This window comes from Zonotrichia leucophrys, chromosome 10 (genome assembly GCF_028769735.1).
Source record: "Zonotrichia leucophrys gambelii isolate GWCS_2022_RI chromosome 10, RI_Zleu_2.0, whole genome shotgun sequence".
Taxonomy (NCBI): domain Eukaryota; kingdom Metazoa; phylum Chordata; class Aves; order Passeriformes; family Passerellidae; genus Zonotrichia; species Zonotrichia leucophrys.
This window is the reverse complement of record NC_088180.1, coordinates 19,866,651-19,886,619: the sequence shown is the minus strand read 5'-3', so window position 1 is coordinate 19,886,619 and position 19,969 is coordinate 19,866,651. Positions and strand designations below refer to the sequence as shown.

General features: G+C 49.8%; 2 protein-coding genes across 2 annotated transcripts in view; both read left to right on the top strand.

Annotated features, from left to right (window-relative positions):
* Positions 1-8,943, top strand: part of CTDSPL2 (CTD small phosphatase like 2) — a 29,239-nt gene extending 20,296 nt beyond the window's left edge. Inside the window, exons 6-13 of the mRNA XM_064722416.1 lie at positions 532-610; positions 884-995; positions 1,832-1,918; positions 3,357-3,419; positions 4,050-4,129; positions 5,612-5,738; positions 5,970-6,065; positions 7,048-8,943. Coding sequence (XP_064578486.1) covers positions 532-610; positions 884-995; positions 1,832-1,918; positions 3,357-3,419; positions 4,050-4,129; positions 5,612-5,738; positions 5,970-6,065; positions 7,048-7,113 — 710 coding nt within the window. The 3' untranslated portion in view covers positions 7,114-8,943. The remainder of the gene's footprint in view (positions 1-531; positions 611-883; positions 996-1,831; positions 1,919-3,356; positions 3,420-4,049; positions 4,130-5,611; positions 5,739-5,969; positions 6,066-7,047) is intronic.
* A 3,032-nt stretch (positions 8,944-11,975) lies between these two features.
* On the top strand, positions 11,976-19,927 carry EIF3J (eukaryotic translation initiation factor 3 subunit J). The gene is made up of 8 exons (XM_064722434.1): positions 11,976-12,103; positions 12,192-12,292; positions 15,769-15,826; positions 16,046-16,137; positions 16,526-16,640; positions 17,459-17,617; positions 18,571-18,644; positions 18,932-19,927. Exons 1-8 carry the CDS (start codon positions 12,076-12,078, stop codon positions 19,058-19,060), a joined length of 756 nt encoding a protein of 251 aa, XP_064578504.1. The 5' UTR covers positions 11,976-12,075; the 3' UTR covers positions 19,061-19,927.
* Positions 19,928-19,969: the final 42 nt, after the last annotated feature.

Here is a 19,969-nt window from a genome sequence, read left to right as displayed (position 1 = left end):
GGCAGATCTGGTTTGGGCACCAAAGACACAGTTTTGGCAGGACTTAGCTGTTCCTGCTGTAACTCAGGTGGCCTCTTCTTCCCATGGAAGCAGAGATTCCAGAGGAAAGGAATTGCTATTAACACTGAACTTGCACACTCTGGACTTGCTGATCTCCAAAGATGTTTGCTACATTTTGATGTCTTGCATTAGAAGCACGTGGTAAATGAGAAACACACAGATCCTCCATTCATTTTCCATATTATCTTCAGAAGACAACATCTTTTTTTTGACAAAAGTTGAGCTTCTGTGTGCATGGGCAGCACCAGATCCTGAGCTGGACCCTCCCCAGAGCCTCCAGGCTGTCCTGGATGAGCAGCTTTGCCTTAGGGTGGATGTGACCTCTGAGCAGGGGCTGCAGGGACACTGTGCCCCTCTTTTCCTGCCCCGAGTCTCGAGTGCAAATGTCACTTTAAAGAACTGCACTAATAAGACCAGCTCTTGTGGTTTTTTGTTTTATTTTTTGTTTTGGTCATTTTCGTTGAATTTCAGCACCAGTATCTCCAGACAGTGGCTACTCATCAGCTCATGCAGAAGCCACCTATGAAGAGGACTGGGAAGTCTTTGATCCGTAAGTGCCAGTGTTTCTGCTGGAAATAGTAAATTCATCATTTGGGGTGTTGAATTAAGATACTTCTGTTTAAATTGGATCATTTTCATGTTATGATAACGAACTCCAAAAGCTCTGAGCTTAAATTAAAAAAAAATGTGTATGCTCATGTGGGGTTTATTTCAATTTAAAATACTTACTTCTGGTACCTTAAATATTTCAAATATTAAGTTGGGCTACAACATTGCAGTTCAATAGTGTACATTTTTACAGCAAAATCTGTTTTCTTTTCAGATACTATTTCATCAAACATGTCCCCCCACTAACAGAAGAGCAGCTGAACAGGAAACCAGCTCTCCCACTGAAAACCAGAAGCACACCAGAGTTCTCATTAGTTCTAGACTTGGTAAATACCTTTATAAACACGAACCAGAGCAGGGGAATGGAGCATTTCCCTTATTTTGTTCATTGTGGAAATCAGTTATGCTTGCTTTAAACAAAGACTGCTGAATGTTGCATAATTTTAGTTAAAAATAGTTGAAAAAGAATTAATTGCGGTAGGAATAGAATGTGAGCTGCGTTTGTCAAATACTTACATCCTGCTTTTTTTAAAAAAGGAAGGCATTACAGTTTTAACATCTCAAACATTTATCTGTCCCCATAAAGCTTTCCTAAATCCAAGATGGGAAAAATGAGATGGAATATATAGGAAAATTCAGTTACAAGTGCCTTTCATCAACACTGATGAAAAATTAAACTTTTACTTTTTAGAACATTCTTAAGGGGCACAAATCCACTTTTTGAAATACTCTGTATGATATATTTGTCTTTATGATGGTTTGTTTCAGTGTCTCTGTTTTGAAGGTTGTTTCAGGCCCTGTTAATGATGGTGTGGTTTTTTTGAGCAGCATCCCTGTGATCACAGGGATGGGTGGATTGTTCACACTGAAAGATACAGGCTGGAACTGAATGAGAGATAAATGTCTCTGAAAAATAAAATGTCTGTTTATAACTACACCCCCAGCACACAGTTTTACTGAAAATTTTAAAAAATTACAAGAATAATGAAATGTTTAATTCATCCTTAGAATTTTCTTCAATCTTGACAGCACTTGCATGAAAGTCCAATTTCCATTCTAAATAAACCTGCTTTAAAATGAACAAAAAATGCAGAAAACTACTTCTATTTTCCACATTGTTTTTTCACACTCTTTTCTTTCTTTTATGTAACTTTTTCTCTAGGATGAAACATTAGTGCACTGTAGTCTAAATGAATTAGAAGATGCTGCACTCACTTTTCCAGTTCTTTTTCAAGATGTCATTTACCAGGTAAATAGAGAAACACAAACTTTTTTGATTTTGTTTTGTGGGATCCCTTTCTGTGTGCAGTTGTTCTCAGCTTGTTTACCAGGTAAATAGAGAAACACAAACTTTCTGATTTTGTTTTGTGGGATTCCTTGCTGTGTGCAGTTGTTCTCAGCTTGTTGGAAGAGGGAGAAGCAGCAGCCTGGCATTTACACCTGTGTGGTGATGTGGTGTCAGATCTGGCAGGAAATTGTGTATTCACTGAAGCTGTTCCCCTTTCAGCTCCTCCTGTGAGCCCAAATCCTGTGCTGGAGTCAGGGAGGCAGAGCCCTCCTGCCTGGGGCTCTTGTGACTCCACAGCTTACAGGGAATGGCTGCTCTGTGTGTGCAGTTCTGTGCTGCTGGTGCTTGAGTTTATGGAATTGTACAAACAGCTGGAGCCTTTTTTAAATCACTCTGACATCCCCAGCCTCAGGTAGTTGTGGGTGGTTATTCAGAAGAGGATTTATTTCTTGTGTCCAGGGCTTGAGCTGGTGCTGCCCTGCTGGTGAGAGCCAAGTCAGGGTGTTTGGTCAAAGCAACCAGTTTCATTTTTATAACATAGAGCTTGTCCAACATCTGTATTTTATTCATTTTTTTCCTGATTCCACCCAATTTTCCATGAGAATGTTCAGGCTGCTGTCAGTGTGTTACTGCTCCCTCTGAGCTGCTCAGGCTGGGAACTGCTGGAGCATTGGTGTCCCTGGGGTGCTGCTACACAGGACCCTGATCCTTGCTGTTTGTTTGTTTGGGATGCTGACCCTGTGGGCAGGGTGGGAGGGTGCAGGATGCTGAAGCCTTTCTGGGTGGTGCTTACCCTGGGAGGGGCTGGAAGCTGCCCCCTTGCTGAAGCCCCTCTGTGGTGCTGACCCTGGAGGGGGCTGGAAGGTGCCCCCTTGCTGAAGCCCCTCTGTGTGGTGCTGGTGGGAAGGTGCAGGATGCTGAAGCCCCTCTGTGTGTGAATGCCCTTGCTGAGCCCCTCTGTGTGTGCTGCCCTTGCTGAAGCCCCTCTGTGTGGTGCTGGGGGGCTGGAAGGTGCCCCTTGCTGAAGCCCCTCTTGGTGTGTGGGGTGCTGAAGGTGCCTTGCTGAAGCCTCTGTGTGGAAACTGCCCTTGCTGAAGCCCCTCTGTGTGGTGCTGGGGGGCTGGAAGGTGCCCCCTTGCTGAAGCCCCTCTTGTAAGCTGGCTTGCTGAGCCTCTGGTGGTGCTGTGAAGCTGCCCCCTTGCTGAAGCCCCTCTGTGTGGTGCTGGGGGGCTGGAAGGTGCCCCTTGCTGAAGCCCCTCTGTGTGGTGCTGGGGGGCTGGAAGGTGCCCCTTGCTGAAGCCCCTCTGTGTGTGAAGCTGCCCCTTGCTGAAGCCCCTCTGTGTGGTGCTGATCCTGGGGGGCTGGAAGGTGCCCCTTGCTGAAGCCCCTCTCCGCGCAGGTGTACGTGCGGCTAAGGCCGTTCTTCCGCGAGTTCCTGGAGCGCATGTCCCAGATCTACGAGGTAAGGCTGGCACACTGCAGCTCTCCCTTTGGCACTTCCCAACTGTCAGACCCTTCTTCCCCACACTTAACACCAATTTATCAGATCAAACCCTTTTATAACCCAAAAATAAAATAACTAAAAACATTTTTTAAACTTTCGTTCTATTCTTAATCTCATATAAAAAGTAACATAATACAAATGTTATAATTCACACCATTACAATCACAAACCAACTATTTCCTAATTACAATACACTATACACATTTCTTAACCTATCAACTTTACCCACGCCATGTTATGAATACCTTAGAACCAATAATCTAAAATTACCCCTCACTCATAAATCTTACTACAATACATCTTTCATAACTCTATTTCTCCAAAATACCTGATCTTATTTACAAAACCACCTTTTAAAACTTATTTCTATTTCCATTTCTCTCTCAACAATATCTATCTTATTCCATAACATTTCTGTCAACATTTCTTATCTCAGTTTACATACAAATACACGCTATAAGAACCTTCTATCAAACTTTAAAATTTTTCTACAAATTCATTTCCCACGACCACCTTTGAATGTCATTTTTAAAGTGTATCCACTTCCTTGTACCTCCAGTGGTGACTTTTTTCCCCTCCAATCCCCAGATTATTCTGTTTACTGCTTCTAAGAAGGTGTATGCAGACAAGTTGTTGAACATCCTGGACCCCAAAAAGCAGCTGGTCAGGTAAAACCAGAATAATGTTGTGAACAATGAGTCCTGTGCCTGCCCACTTACTGCAGTGTCTCTCTGACTGATCCCTTGGGGTTTGCCTGGGCTAAGAGAGGGGGAAAAATGGACTGAAGTGATGGAATTGGTGCCTTGTGCTAAAATACCCCCAGGCCAAAACCTGTCCCTGCTCAGTCTCTGTTAGGCTGGCTCGTGGGAAATGTCCTCTTGGGGATCAAAACTGTGCTCTGGAATACCCACTGCAAATAAAGGAAATTAAATGAGTGCCTGATTGCTTATAAACTTAATAACTTGAGTTATTTATTATAAATTGTGACTTGTATAGCTTTTACAGTCAGCATCCTTTTCATTCTCATTCAATCACAAAATCATTTGTCTGCTGGTTTTGTATTGGAGCTGTTTGGTTTTTCATTTCTCAGTAGTGATCTTTGTTGGGAAGTGTTTGGCTTTTACTGGATAGGCAGAAGGAAATTCCAAGGGTGAGATTCTGTCACTGTCACCTGGCAGGGGGACTGTACCTGTCAATGGACCCAAACTGATTTTCTGCTCAGGGCTTTCCCTGTGTCCATGTGTCCATGCCAGGGGAGCCCTCCCTGGTGGGCACACCCAGAGGATGGTGCCTCCATGCCAGGGAAGCCCTCCCTGTGGGCACACCCAGAGGATGGTGCCTCCATGCCAGGGAAGCCCTCCCTGGTGGGCACACCCCAGGATGGTGCCTCCATGCCAGGGAAGCCCTCCTTGGTGGGCACACCCCAGGATGGTGCCTCCATGCCAGGTGCTCCTGGCACAGGGCAGGCCAATGGCACGAGCAGCAGGCAGGGAGCCTGCAGGGGGGTTCCTGTGCTGCCTGGCTCTGTCTGGGGCACTGGGGCTGCGCTCACTGGGCCCAGCTCTGCCACCAGCCCCAGTGCCTGCCAGGCCCCACACGTGTGACTCACACTCTATATATAAATGCAGCAGCTCCTTCCCCTCCATGGCAACGTGGGCAGCTCAGCTCCTGCATGGAATCAGGCACACTGTGTGCAGCTCCTGAGCATCATTTAAACATGCAGCAGCCTGGAGGGGCTGCTCTGCAGTGGGGCAGCACCAAATCTGCCTACTTTGCAATTGATGGTTCTGTGGGTATGCCATGGCATGGGAGTTTTATTCCTGATGGGTTTTCAGTCAGAGTCCTCTTAGGCAATCCATCCATTCCTTCTGGCATGAATCTCACAGGAGCAGGCTGATGGCAAAGGAAGGAGGTGATGGGATGTCTTGGCCCTAATGGGAAAGGAACTAACCGGAACTGGGTTAGTGCAAAATCACCTGAACTGGGCATTTTACCAATAAAAAGCTCTAAAGAACAGAAAAGGGGCACAGTTCTCTAACAGGAGATGGAAAGAGAAAAAAGCTGGATAATGCTTGGCAAAACTGCATGTTGCTGGTGCAGTGTGGATGCTGTCTTTGGCCTCATTAATGAGTACTTTGCTTTAACGACAGGCATCGACTCTTCCGTGAGCATTGTGTGTGTGTACAAGGGAATTACATCAAGGATTTGAACATCCTGGGCAGAGACCTCTCCAAAACCATCATCATTGACAATTCACCGCAAGCCTTTGCTTACCAGGTGAGGGGCTGGGCCAGGGGACACCTCAGGGGCACAGGGAAGTGTAAGTCTGGGCCTTGGTATTGAGGTCTGCCAACCAAACTGTGGGGAAAACACTCAGGAATGTGTAACTTGGAAACATTCTTCCCCCAAATGCTATTTCACAAGTCTTATTTGTAGATAAATTAAACATAATGATTTTTAATAATAAATTAAACATTGATGATTTTTTTTTTCATATTTTAACTTTAGCTTTCCAATGGAATTCCTATAGAAAGCTGGTTCATGGATAAAAATGATAATGAACTCCTAAAGTTGATTCCATTTCTGGAGAAACTAGTAGAGCTGGTAAGTGTTTGCTTTCTTGGCTTTTCCCAGAACTGTCAGTGAGTTCCTTTAATATTTTCACCTATTGTTAAGGGTTTCTGAGTCACTGAGGTTGAGGCTGGTGAAGATCCAGGGACGTGTTCACACAGCAGAGAGGGGGCTTGTCACTGCTGACTGTGCTGAAAATGCAGGGCTGTGGGATTGTGACATCAGCCATCAGGAAATTGGGAACCTCTGAGCATTTGGATGCCACAGTTGCTGGCTGTGCTGTGTGTGTTTGCTCCTGAAAGGCCAGTAAATCACTCCTGAACCCTTGTGGGTGCTATGGGGTTGTTCCAACCCCTGTAGGTCTCCTGAAAGGCCAGTAAATCTCTCCTGAACCCTTGTGGGTGCTATGGGGTTGTTCCTGTAGGTCTCCTGAAAGGCCAGTAAATCTCTCCTGAACCCTTGTGGGTGCTATGGGGTTGTTCCAACCCCTGTAGGTCTCCTGAAAGGCCAGTAAATCTCTCTTGAACCCTTGTGGGTGCTATGGGGTTGTTCCAACCCCTGTAGGTCTCCTGAAAGGCCAGTAAATCTCTCCTGAGCCCTTGTGGGTGCTATGGGTTTGTTCCTGTAGGTCTCCTGAAAGGCCAGTAAATCTCTCTTGAACCCTTGTGGGTGCTATGGGGTTGTTTCTGTAGCTCTCCTGAAAGGCCAGTAAATCTCTCCTGAGCCCTCGTGGGTGCTATGGGGTTGTTCCTGTAGGTCTCCTGAAAGGCCAGTAAATCTCTCCTGAACCCTTGTGGGTGCTATGGGGTTGTTCCAACCCCTGTAGGTCTCCTGAAAGGCCAGTAAATCACTCCTGAGCCCTTGTGGGTGCTATGGGGTTGTTCCTGAAGGTCTCTGCCATGGCATCCTCCCTGGTTTCAGTGTGTGAGCTCAGAGAGGGGTGTCAGGCCAGGAGCCCTGCTGCAGTGGGGTTCTGGCTGTGCTCATTCTCCTAATCCTTCCCTTTCCCCCACAGAACGAAGACGTCCGACCTCACATCAGAGACAGATTTCGCTTGCATGATTTGCTACCCCCCGATTAAAGCCTGTGCTCTCGCTGCCGAGGGGAGGAAATGCAGGACCCTGTTGGACTAATACAAAACATTGCCATTACTGTTGAAATTTTGCATTTTTGTACCCCGTCTTGCTTTTCTTATCTTTGGTGCCCAACAATGATCAAGGGTTACAGAAAGAGACTTTCTACACCTGAGGTTGCCGCCATCAGTACAATCCAGTACCCGCAGTAGGGAGGCTAGAACAGAAAAGTCTTTAGAACTAGTGCAACTCCAAGGAAATTTTTTATGTACAGGACATCTGCAGTTTATAAAGAAAATTCTGTTTCTGCCACCAGCAGTTTGACCTGTAGAAACACAGGATTTTATGATACAACAGAGATTGAAAACGGACTCGGATTTTCTCTCTGTTCGGTGCTCTAAGTGGGTTTGTAGCCACTTTTCTGTTACTTTTAAGATTCTCATTTCAACAGGAATGGCCAGTAAAAGTTGTTTTATTTTTCCTGTTAAGGTTTATAACCTTTTTACATTTTTGACCTGTATTAGATTAGAATTTCATTATGCATTCCTTTTAGTTGAGGCGCTTCATAGTTTTTCTGGAAATAGCCAAATTTTGTTAGTTTTTTATTAAACAGTTGGCTGGCCGTTTCCCTGCTTTGTCTGCCTGCATCCTGTATATTTGTTTAAAAATATTCTCTAGTTTTAGCCCACGTAAGTTTCATTTAGAAAGAAAAAAAAAAAAAAAAAAAAGAAACCCTGCATTTATATTTTCTTTCTGTAATATTCTACTGTAGTCGAAAACCTTTTCAAAAAAAATCAAGAGACTGGCTAGATAAGACGAAGATAAGAACGACTAACGTTGGGAATACCCTGAACCATTGCGATGGCACGTCCTCTGGACAGAGCTCGGCTGGCAGTGGCACCACGATGGACAAGGAATACCTCACCCTCTGCCGTGCCCGGCCCGGGGCAGGGGCAGGGGCAGGGCGGGCAGCTGTGACACTCCTGCTTCCAACCGGCCTCCCCGGGGCAGGGCTGCCCTGCCATCCCACCGGTTTGCGAGGGAACGGCCCGGCCGCGGCTCTGATGCAGCCCCGGGGGACGGGAGCTTTGTGCGGAAGGTAGGGTTTGTACCAGTTAGGAAGCGTTGCCTCTCGACTGCATTACCACGCCACAGGCTCGGACTGGTTTTGTGTAAAAGATGTCACAGAACGGCACTTTTTCTAAAGAGAAGTTTGCTATTTTGTATGCTTGATAAGAAAGTACAGTATTGGAAATTAAAGGTGGACAGCTGATAATTGAGAAGTATGTCAATTAATTTTTTATGTATATTACCTGTTTACTTGTACAATTTTATTGTACAAATTACATGCAGCTTCATTTTCAAATGAGTCCTTAAAATAAGGAAAATCTTTTTAGCAAAACATTTAATTTTTGTATTTTTGATTTTAAAAGGCATGAGTTATGTCAACTTTTTCCAGTGTATTAATGAAGATTTTAACTTTTCATCAGGTTGAGTGTTTTCTTACTATATTATCTGTTGTGTATGTAGCTAGCACATGGTGTCACTGAACTGTTAAAACTTAGCATGTAGAGCAAGCCTGTTTTGTGGAAAATCCTTATTCATTAAAAACAAAATCATCATGGCAGATTTTCTGCAAAAAAAGTGAAAACATTTGCAATTCAGAATACTGATTTTTTTTGTATTTAAAGAAAGGTATTTTGCTTGCAGGAAAGAAATACTACAGATTCATTTTAATGAGAATCTTTTAAATGTATTTATCTTTAGGGCATCTGGGCATCTTTACGCTGTTTGTCTTATGTCTTTATTGAAATAAAATGTACAGAACATTACCTTTACATCTGCTTGGTGCAGCCGTGTCCCCTGGGCAGCTGATGGAGAGATGGATGGATGGACTCTGGAAGGCAGGGGCAGCTTGTGTGCAGCTGCCCCTTGCTTTGCAGCCGTTTCTCCCTCGTTCCTTGCCATGTAAATCTCACTCTGAGGGGTTTCAGTTCCCTGGTGAAGCTTTGCCTAACGGGGGATTCCTCCCAGGTTCTCCACATCACAGAAGTGCTGTGAAATTCACGGATCTGCCAGAAGGAGCCCAGCTTTAGCTCACGCCTTTTCCAGCTGTGGTGGGATGTGCAGTGTTCCAGTGACATCTCCAGCTGTGGTGGGATGTGCAGTGTTGCAGTGACATCTCCAGCTGTGGTGGGATGTTCGGTGTTCCAGTGACATCTCCAGCTGTGTGATGGTTGTGCATCTCCAGCGGGGTAATGGTGGGATGTTCGGTGTTCCAGTGACATCTCCAGCTGTGGTGGGATGTTTGGTGTTCCAGTGACATCTCCAGCTGTGGTGGGATGTTCAGCTGTTCAATGACATCTCCAGCTGTGGTGGGATGTTCAGCTGTTCAATGACATCTCCAGCTGTGGTGGGATGTGCAGTGTTGCAGTGACATCTCCAGCTGTGGTGGGATGTTCAGCTGTTCAGTGACATCTCCAGCTGTGGTGGGATGTACTTTCAGTGACTCTCCGTGGTGGATTCGGTGTTCCAGTGACATCTCCAGCTGTGGTGGCATGTGCAGTGTTGCAGTGACATCTCCAGCTGTGGTGGGATGTTCGGTGTTCCAGTGACATCTCCAGCTGTGGTGGGATGTTTGGTGTTCCAGTGACATCTCCAGCTGTGGTGGGATGTTCAGCTGTTCAGTGACATCTCCAGCTGTGGTGGGATGTTCGGTGTTCCAGTGACATCTCCAGCTGTGGTGGGATGTTCAGCGTTCCAGTGACATCTCCAGCTGTGGTGGGATGTGCAGCGTTCCAGTGACATCTCCAGCTGTGGTGGGATGTTCAGTGTTCCAGTGACATCCCCAGGGCCTCTGTGGCTCCAGCCATGCCAGCAGTGCTTCCAGAGCTGAGGACACCAAAGGCACGTTGCACTTTGCAGCTGTGTGTGTGCTGTGCCCATCAGACCCGCGAGGGAAGCCCGAACGTGAAGGAGGGGATGTGCTTCTGCAGCGGCGCACAACGGGACTGACAGAGGTGCTTGGTAAACATATTAAATATTCATATTTTCCTGTGCTGCCAGCCTGGTGTTCATCGCTGAACTCTGCACAGTGCCTCTGCCTCCTGCTAACCTCCCTGCTGTGGGGCAGAGTTTTCATCCACAGGTTTTACTTCTGTCCTGTTCATCTCGAGGGGGAGTTCCCTGTTCCTGTGCCCAGCTCTGGGTCAGGCTGTGTCCCCAAACCCTCCCTGTGCCTGGGGGGCTCAGCAGGTGTGAGTGTGGCTTGTGCCCCCCAGCTGGATCTGTCCTTGTGGAATGCACCCCATCCTATTTCCAAAGTTCTGAATGATTTCCTCTGTGGTCTGTGCCAGGTTTTGGTGGCCTGTTTTCCGTGTCCCTGTGGATTCTGTTCCATGTCACGCCTCCCAGCCCTTCGGTGGCAGTGCCTGTTCAGGCCTCTGCTTTCCCAGCCTCGGTGTTCCTGCTTGCCCCACCTCGGATTGACCTCACCTGGCAATTCCATTGCTGTGGATGTGGCAGGCAGGCTGAACGTGCCCGGGCTGGAGTGGGAATCCACCAAAGCACCCTGCTGCCAGCGGGAAGGCACGGATGGGGTCGGGAAGAGCCCTGAAATGTGGAACCGAGCCTGGCAGGGTGACAGGAGCCCTGCCAGCACCGTCCCTGCCCTGCCCTGCCAGCCCCAGGGCTGCACTGGGGCCGCTGGAAATCGCCGAGCTCCGGGGCAGCAGGGACCCGCCGAGGAGGAGGAGATTTTGTTCTTGGTACTTACAAAAATGTCATTTGTACTGATGGGGCCCAATCTTGTAAAATACCGATGGGAAGAGAAGCCCTGTGCTATGGATTTCTGTTTCTTCTGCAATCGTTTCTAGTCTACAGAAGCACAAAGATTTAATTAAATACTTAATGCTCTGGATTCTGTTCTCATGATTTTTAGCTGATCTCATCCTTCACTGAGCCTCATGTTTCTGTAAGTCAAGACATTGCTCCTGTCAGTTTTCAGCCTTGAAGTGGAAGAAGTCGTGTCTGTGTTTTACTGTCAAGGAAAAATTTAACTGTTCTGTGTAAATCCTTAGAATTCCAAATTACATATTCCAATATTAAGGTATTCCAAATTACTGCAAAATTCCTGGCAATTTTGTGATTATCTCCACAGCACCCTCAGGCTGTGAAACTGTAGATTTGGTGAGGATATCACTTATTTGAGCATTGACATTGTTGGAGCCGTCTGTTATTATTTATATTGTCTGGAAAACGGAGAAGAATGGGAAAAGGATGATAAATTTGGATGTCTCTATTTTTCCTTTGTGTTTTTCCTAGACACGTGTGTGATTTGTACAGGCGTATACAGAGATCATTGATTTGGTGTATGAAAGACACGTTTTAAATTTATTATCTTCAGACAAAATCTATCCTCCTTTTCCACTTCCTGGGCTTGTCACAGAAGCTGGGAGCGGGCAGTGAAGAGGTGAACAATTCCAGCTTTCCTCTGTTCATGTTACCGGACAGAGGGAAGGGGAGCCTGGCGCCCCGGTGTGGGTAAACCCGCGCGAGCCGTGCCGGGATGGTACCGGGATGGTACCGGGATGGTGCCCGGAGCGCGGCCCGGCCCGGCTCCCTGCGCTCCGCTCCCTTCCGTTCCCGGGCTGGGCGTGCGGCGGGGCCGGGGCGGCTCCCGCAGCTGCGGCCCGCGATAGAACCGGGCGGGCACTGCCCCGGGACAGGCCCGGGGGAGCGGGATGCCGGGCCCAGGGCCGATCCCGATCCTGTTCCTTATCCCGTTCCTTATCCCGATCCCGTACCCGATCCCTGTCCCGGCCCCGCCCCCTCTCCCCCGTTCCCGCCCCCTTCCCGCGCGGCGCTCAGGCCCCGCCTCCGGGGGCGTGTCCGGGGGCGGGGCGGGGTCAGTCCGCCGCCGTCCCGGCGTGCCCCGCGCGGCGCTGCCCGGCGGCCGCGGTCGGGGCAAGATGGCGGCGGAGGCGGCGGACTCGTGGGGTGGGTGCGGCGGGGCCGCGGGGCCCGGGGCCGGCGGGGGCCCCCCCGCGCCGCTCCCCGCCGCTCACCCGCGCTCCTCTCCCCACAGACGCCGACAGCTTCGAGGTGGTGGAGCCGGTGGCGAAGCGGCTGGTGCCGGGGGTGGCCGGGGACCGCTGGGCCGGCGAGGATGAGGAGGACGACGTGAAGGTGCGGCCGGGCGGGCCCCGCCGGGACCCCGCGGCGCGGCGGCTGCGGGGCCGCTCTGGGGGCGGCGGGGCGGGCGGGCCGCTGCCATATGGCGGCCGAGAGCGGGGCCGCGGGCCCAGCCGGGGCGGGGGCGCGGGGCCCCGGCGGCCGGGCCGGGCGGGTTTGCGCGGCCCCGGGCCGGGCTCGGGCCTCGGCGGGCGGCGGGGCCGGGCCGGACACCGCGGGGCTCCCGGGCACGGCGGCTCCGCCCGCGCGGCAGCGGCCCCGGCTCGGTCACGGTGACAAGGGGCAATGGCAGGAGGCGCCGAGCCGCCCTGGCCGCAGCCGGTGCCGCTGGCCCGGGACATGCGGCGCACGGAGGGTCGGACAGGCGCTCCGGGAGCGGCGCCTCCCGCTCTCTGGGGATCCACCTGCTGCTCTCCAGCTGCTCCCCCGGCTGCGGGGCACTGTCCCCCGCTGTCTGCAGCCTGCCGGGCCCGGCACTGGGAGTGGGGTGCGCTGGAGAGGCGCCGGGACGGGCTTAATGACGGCTCTGCTGTGTTGGTGCTTCTGCTGCTCACCAGAAGCTTCTGTGCTCTGCCAGCACGTCTTTTCCACCCGATTTTCCTGCACTCCACGCGCCACGAGGCGGGATCTTGCCGTGTTTCAGCGTGGTGTCTGCACGGCAGTGGGATAAAACGTGTGGATGATCATTGCTGGTGCTTGTGCAGGCAGAGCTCCCTCAAAGGCTGTTTGCTGCTGCCTCCATATTCATGTGGATAGTGCTAAGGGCTGCCAGGGAATGCACAAGGAGCGCACCAGATGGGTTTCAAGGCCAGGCTGGACAGGGCTGGGAGCAGCCTGGGACCGTGGAAGGTGTCCCTGCTCACAGTAGAAAGTAGCACTGGGGGGTCTCTGAGGTCCCTGTGGACCCAAACCATCCCGGGGTTCTGTCAGTGGAATGAGGCAATTACAAAAGACCTTTTTGTTTCCTCCAGCCCTGGGACATTGTAACACTGGGTGAGGACTCAGGGTTGGTTTTGGGGACACTGTTACCAGAATCTCTGAAAAGCACCAGCAGTTTTTATTGGGGCTCAGGTGGAGTTCTTCCCATAAACTGTATGGAAAAAGTAGTTCATCTTTTAAAAACCCTGAAGTTACCAGATTTCTGTGATTCTGTGTGTAACTTATCTTCTTAAATGGAGTAGTAGCCCCAGCCCAGTGTCCCAGGTGTGACATTAGAGCAGCAGGACAAGGACAGGTGTGTGCACAGCAGCCACAGGCACTGGGAATGAGTGTGGGCAGCGTGGAAGTGGCACAGGTGTGTGTGACTGACACAGGTGTGTGTGACTGACAGCTCTGTGACTGACAGGTGTGTACAGACACCTGTAGATCAGACATTTGCTTTTCCTCCTTAGGAAGTGAGAAGCTTTCCTGCTGGATAGGATGTGTCCAGGAGAACTGGACCAGAGAGGTTCTCCAGGAACCACCTGAGGGGTCTCTGTCTGTTTAATAAAGGAACAAACATTCCCCACGTGGAATCCCAGAATGGTTTGGGTTGGAGGGGACCTTAAACCCCATCCAGCGCCACCCCTGCCGTGGCAGGGACACCTTCCACTGCTCTAAACCCTGTCCAGCCCGGCCTTGGGCACTGCCAGGGATCCAGGGGCAGCCCCAGCTGCTCTGGGAGTTCCATCCCAGCCTCTCCCCACCCTGCCAGGGAACAGTCCCTTCCCAATATCTCATCCATCCCTGCCCTCTGGCACTGGGAAGACATTTTACATCTCACATGTAGTTTAATGCAGTTGCTTAACTATTTCCAAGGGATTATGGGTTTAGTGCCAGAGCTGCATCAAGAGAGGATCCAGCAAAGAAAGGTGGTTTATTTTGGTTTGTTTTCCTTTGGTTTGCTCTTCCTGCCAGACTCCAAAGGCCGCTGCTCAGTCTCTGGATCCCTCAGTGTGAGGGCCCACATGGGGAAATCCCCACGTGAGGGAGATGACGTGGTCTAAAGTGGCAGCACACAAAGTGTTTTGTGGCCATGGCTTTCCTAAGGCATCTCACATTGTGGAATGTGCTTTGTATCTGCAGATCTGTGTTTTGGAGGGTTTTTAAGTAGTGAACTTGCAGTAAGTGTTAATTCGGGAAACGTCAACTTCCCGGGTTTAAAATTAGCACCTTTGGTAACAAAACTCCTCTCAGTGTTCCCCAGCACATGTTCCCCAGAAGTCAGGCCTGCTGCCAGGAATTTTCATCTATTGACTCAGGGCTGGCACAGCCAGAGCAGGGCACTGCCTGCTCCATCCCAGAGCTCGGCTGGAGCTGGGAGCCAGTGCCCAGTCCCAGCCACAGGGAGGATGTTCCTGGGGCAGTGAAGGACACAGAAACAGTGTTGAAATACTGGGGAATGAATGTGTTCTCTGGGAATTACTGTATCACTGCAAGGACACTGCACTGGGGCAGTTGGCTCTTCCTCCAAGAGAGCTCCCTGGAGTTTGTAAACCAGGCCTGGCTGGCAGGATTTGGAATTCCCTGGGTTTATAAACCAGGCAAGGCTGGCAGGATTTGGAATTCCCTGGTTTATAAACCAGGCAAGGCTGGCAGGATTTGGTATTCCCTGGGTTTGCAAACCAGGCCTGGCTGGCAGGACTTGGTATTCCCTGTGTTTGCAAACCAGTCCTGGCTGTCAGGATGGGGTTGGGGCACATCTCATGGCATAGAGTCCTTGCCCACGTGCCCTCTGTGAAGTGTCCCAGACATGGCAGTGCCACGGATGAATCCCTCATGGCCTGGCTGCCCTTCCTCTGCAGTTTGCATCTGACTCTCAGCCTGGCCGGGCTGGGGCCGAGGCAGCTCCTCGGTGCTGAGTGGAGCTGTTTAAGCAGTGGGTGTAGCACAGTTAATTAGATGTGAGCTAAAATAATGCTGCTCCAAATTCAAGTCAGCTCCATGGAATGTGGCAGGGAAGCCGAGTCCCCTGCAGGTGCCAATTATCGGGGTGAGCTGTGGAAGGACTCGGTGTCTCCTTGCTGGGATCAGCACATCCCGGTGCAGCGTGGGGCTCTGCACCACTGCCTCTGCTGGGGCCTCCCAGAAAATCCCTGCAGCCATGGGAAGCTTTTCCCAGCCCAGGAGAGGGGCCCTGGTGCTGTGGGACAGAGCAGCCTGTGCTGCTCTGACGTGGTTTCAGCTGGGCTGGGGGCTTCCAGCAGGGCTCTGCTGCACCCATCCCTCAGGGATGTTCAGTGTCTCAAAATGCCAGAAATGAGAGTAAAGTCCTGTTTGTGACCTGGCTGTTGTCATGACTGACACAAGATGGTTGGTTGACCAAAATCTGCTGTTTTCATGGTAAGAACTGGCCCCAACCAGGGTGGACAGCTCCAAAAACCCCTGAGATACAGCTCCCATAGCTCCCTCATTCTGATACCAGATCAGTGGGTTTGTGGGCTCTGGAAGAGGTGACAGGTGTCTGTAAAAGGATCTTCACTGTTTTGCAGGATAACTGGGATGATGAGGAGGAAGAGGAGGAGGTGAAGGAGACAGAGGTAAAACAAGGTGAGACTTGAAGATAACCCCTGGCTCTGTATCAGCATGAGAACAGACACTGCTGGTGTCTGGGGTGTGTGAGGATCAAACCTGAGCGGGGCTGGGTTTAACAGAAATGTCTGTAACTCTGCTCGCTCCCAGGAGCTGAGCTTCCAGTGTTTCTGTGGTTGTGGGGAGAAAAAATCATCAGATTTCTGAGAGCTGTGTTTGTTATTCCACTCTTTACAGAACCGAAAGTTTCAGAAAAAAAGAAAATAGCAGAAAAAATCAAAGAAAAAGAAAAGCTACAAAAGAAAAAGCAAGAGGAGCTTAAAAAAAGGGTAACTCCTGATTTCTTCTGGGTCACATAAAATTCAGAGGGCGGGTTTGATTTGGTTTTTTGGAGGTTGAGCAAGATGTGAAAAGGTCTTGACTCATCTGATAAACCAAACTTAGGTCTTGTACGTGATCCCATCTGGGGCTGGGAGCTTTAATTCCTGCATAGTTTAACCAGTGATTGGATCAGTGTTATCCCAGTTCCTTTGTGTGCAGCAGTGATGGAACAGGCAGGAGTGGGAGTTTGGTGTCTCTTCCCATTCCTTGTGAAATGAACAGTTTATTGGGACTGCAGGGAGTGGGTCCCAGGTTTTCCATGTGCCCTGAGTCGAGGGCTCTGGAGAAGGCACCATGTCTTTAACGTGCCACCTTCTCTGTGTGCCCTCCCTGCAGTTAGAGGCACCCGAGGAACAGAAGGAGCTCACACCAGAAGAACAGTTGGCAGACAAACTACGGCTAAAGAAGTTGCAAGAGGAGTCAGACCTGGAGTTGGCAAAGGAAACCTTCGGTGAGTTAAAGCAGCAGGAAATAAATAAACCCCTGGGACCCTGCAAAGCATGGGCAGGGTTTGGCTCTCAGCACGCAGAGTTGTGGCACTGAGAACAAAGAAGCAGCAAAGATGCTGATGCACAGCAGCATTCCTCAAACTGGAAGAGTTTCCTTAATTATGGTGAATGATTCAGCTCATTGCTCAGGGGAGGTTGTCACAGAGCTTGGGGGGTGTGCACAGCTGTGAAGAACCAGCTGAGTTCTGCACTCAGGAGGCTGAGGCAGGAATTGTTTATTTGAGGGAAAAGGGCCTTCCTTTCCTGGTGCAGGTTGTCCAGAGAACAGGAATAGCTGGGTCAAATTACTGAGTTTGACTCAGCTTCAAAAATTGTTGGGCAGAGACTTTGGACAAGGGCCTGGAGTGACAGAACAAGGGGGGATGGCCTTCCACTGACAAAGGGCAGTGTTGGGTGGGATATTGGGCAGGAATTGTTCCTTGTGAGGGTGGGCAGGCCCTGGCACAGGGTGCCCAGAGAAGCTGTGACTGCCCCTGGGTCCCTGGCAGTGCCCAAGATCAGGCTGGATGGACTTGGAGCAACCTGGGACAGTGGAAGGTGTCCCTGCCCTGCCAGGGTGGCACTGGATGGGATTTAACCCTTCCAACCCAGACCATTCAGGGATTCTGTGAAATTCCTGAGTTTTGCAGCAAACTTCCTTCCTTCTGCGAGGGCAGGGACCACCCTGGCTGTGGGGGAGCAGAGCTCAGGGAGGGGGGAGCCAGCCCCCTTTCCGGGCTCACAGCTCATGGTCTCTGTAACACCCCTGCCTGCCCTGCAGGTGTAAATAGCACTTGTGGAATAGATGCCATGAACCCCTCTTCTAAAGATGACTTCACGGAATTTGGGAAGCTGCTCAAGGAGAAGATCACACAGTACGAGAAGTCCCTACATTACGCCGGCTTTTTGGAAGCGCTGCTTCGGGACGTCTGTATTTCCTGTAAGTGCAGACAGCCCAGCTCTGCTGCCAGAGCTGGCTGCAGCTGGAGTGGAAAACGTGCTGTGATAGTGCTCAGAGGGGATTGCTCTGTGAGTTTGGGCTAAATGAGGCACTGACCTGATTCCATTCCCACAGACTCCACCTAGGATCCTCTCCTCGTGCAAGAGTGCTCTTTCTGCACGTTGGTTAGAGACAGTTCTCTTAAATGTGTGAATTTTTATGCTGATCTAAACCCTGCATGTTTTTCTTGAAGCCATTTCTAAAATAATAAGAGTAAACTCTCTGAGGCAGATAATTTGAGTACCTCATTTAGAGGGAAACTATTACAAAATCAAGTTCATGTAATTCTGGAACTGCAGATTAACTGTTCTGGAATTGAGCATGTAACTCTACAGAGATGAAGTAATTTAAACTCCTATTCCCAGTGCCCTGGTGGCTGGGATGGCTCCCTGTCCTGTGCCCAGTTGTCCTTCAGTGAGGGGTAACTCGATCCCAGGAGGAGCTGGCTGCATCCATCATCCCAGCTGGCAGCTTCCATCTCAGGGGTTCAGAGCTCCTAACAGGAGGGACTGCCAGCCTCTCGCACCATTTATTGATAAACAGAATAATTTATTGTTAATCCAGTGCTCCTTTTAATACATTTGACTGTATTTTACTCTCTCCATATTTTACTGTTCAAATGTCTCTGTAAGACCCTTGTGTTCAGTAACTTTATTTGCAAGTTTTACCTTCGACAAGGCTCAGGCTTCCAAGGAACCAGCTGGAATCCTTGTTGGGATTGTAAGGACCAGAACCACCCACTCTGTGTTCTGCTGATTTAAATCAAGTAATTGCCCATAGTTACACTAATGCTGATTTCTAGTTTTAGAGACTGTGGATGTTACTTAACTGCCTTATAAGAACAAAATTGATAAGGAATCTTTTTCTTTTTTCCTTTTTCTTCCCTGATGCAGTGGAGGTGGATGATTTGAAAAAGATCACAAACACTCTGACAGTATTATGCAGTGAAAAACAAAAACAAGAGAAGGTAAGGCTGGGGCTGTTCCTCAGGGATCACAGCCCCTGCTTGGGGCTCCCCTGCATTTATTAGTTACTTGTTGAGAGTCATGGGGAAATAGGATGAAAGGCAAAGGGGGGCCAGGCTGTGGTGCAGGGAGCTGGGGACACCTGGAACTGTCACAGCTTTCCCAGGAAGAGAAAACGTGGGGTGGAAACCATCGGCAGGGCCACGCTCAGTGCCACTGGGCTGGGCCTGGCTGGGGTCATGGCAGAGCTCTGGGCTCTGCAATAACCACCCTTGTCCCCTTGGCACAGAATAAAGCCAAAAAGAAGAAAAAAGGTGTTGTGCCTGGCGGGGGGCTGAAGGCGACGATGAAAGACGACCTGGCCGACTACGGCGGCTACGACGGCGAGTACGTACAAGACTTTGAAGACTTCATGTGACATTTATCTCCCTTCTGTTGTCTTTCTGTTGCCCATAATCCCTTAAACATGTAGCACAACCTTTCTTCCTCTAAATTCTGCCAAATGCTACAATCAGAATTGCAGTATCTGTGTGCTGGGGGCTGGAGGTGCCGGGTCCGGGCGGAAGCTCCGGGCGGGGTAGAATGGAAAAGGTCTGTAAATTGCAGTTAAAAACCCAAAATTCTGATAATGGGCACTGCCGCTATTCATAGCAGCAGCCACTAAATCGGGAAGGAATTGGAACAAGGTGAAGGATTATAACCAGCACAGCTCCATGACATGGCCTTAACTGTCCCTGCTCCAGGGCCAGGGCTGAGCAAGAGCAGTTTGCAGCAAGGGCAGGGTGTGCACGTAGAGTTCCAGTCGCTTTGTCTTGAGTTAGAGCTTGAGGATTTCAGTATTTTGGGAAGGGAACTGCTAACTTCAGTGTGAATACTGCACCTGGGAGCCTGTCCCCTGGGACAGCCACTGCTCCAGAGCCTGACACCTGAACAGCACCTGCTGGGGCACAGCAAGGCAAAACCCACTTGTGTCTCAAGGATGAAGTTTATTTAGTTCCAGTCATTTAAATTTCTACTAATGCAGCTGTCTGGGTTGGGTGTTCTTTAACAGTTAATTAAGGGGTTAAGTGTAAAAGAAAAAACCAAGCCACATGAATTCCTTGGGGCTCTCCTGGGTTGTGGTGGGGTCTCTCACAACTCGGCCGTTTTCTTTCATTAAAAACCAAACTTGCTTAGCAAACTGCAGCAGTTCCTACAGTTGGGCAAATTGTTATGTTAACAATTACAACATCTGCAATGTTTTATAAAGCAACTAATTTAATAAAAATCACTATTGAGGACTTCACCAGGCTGGCCTTGGAGCACAGTTCTTTTTGGGGCCTGACAG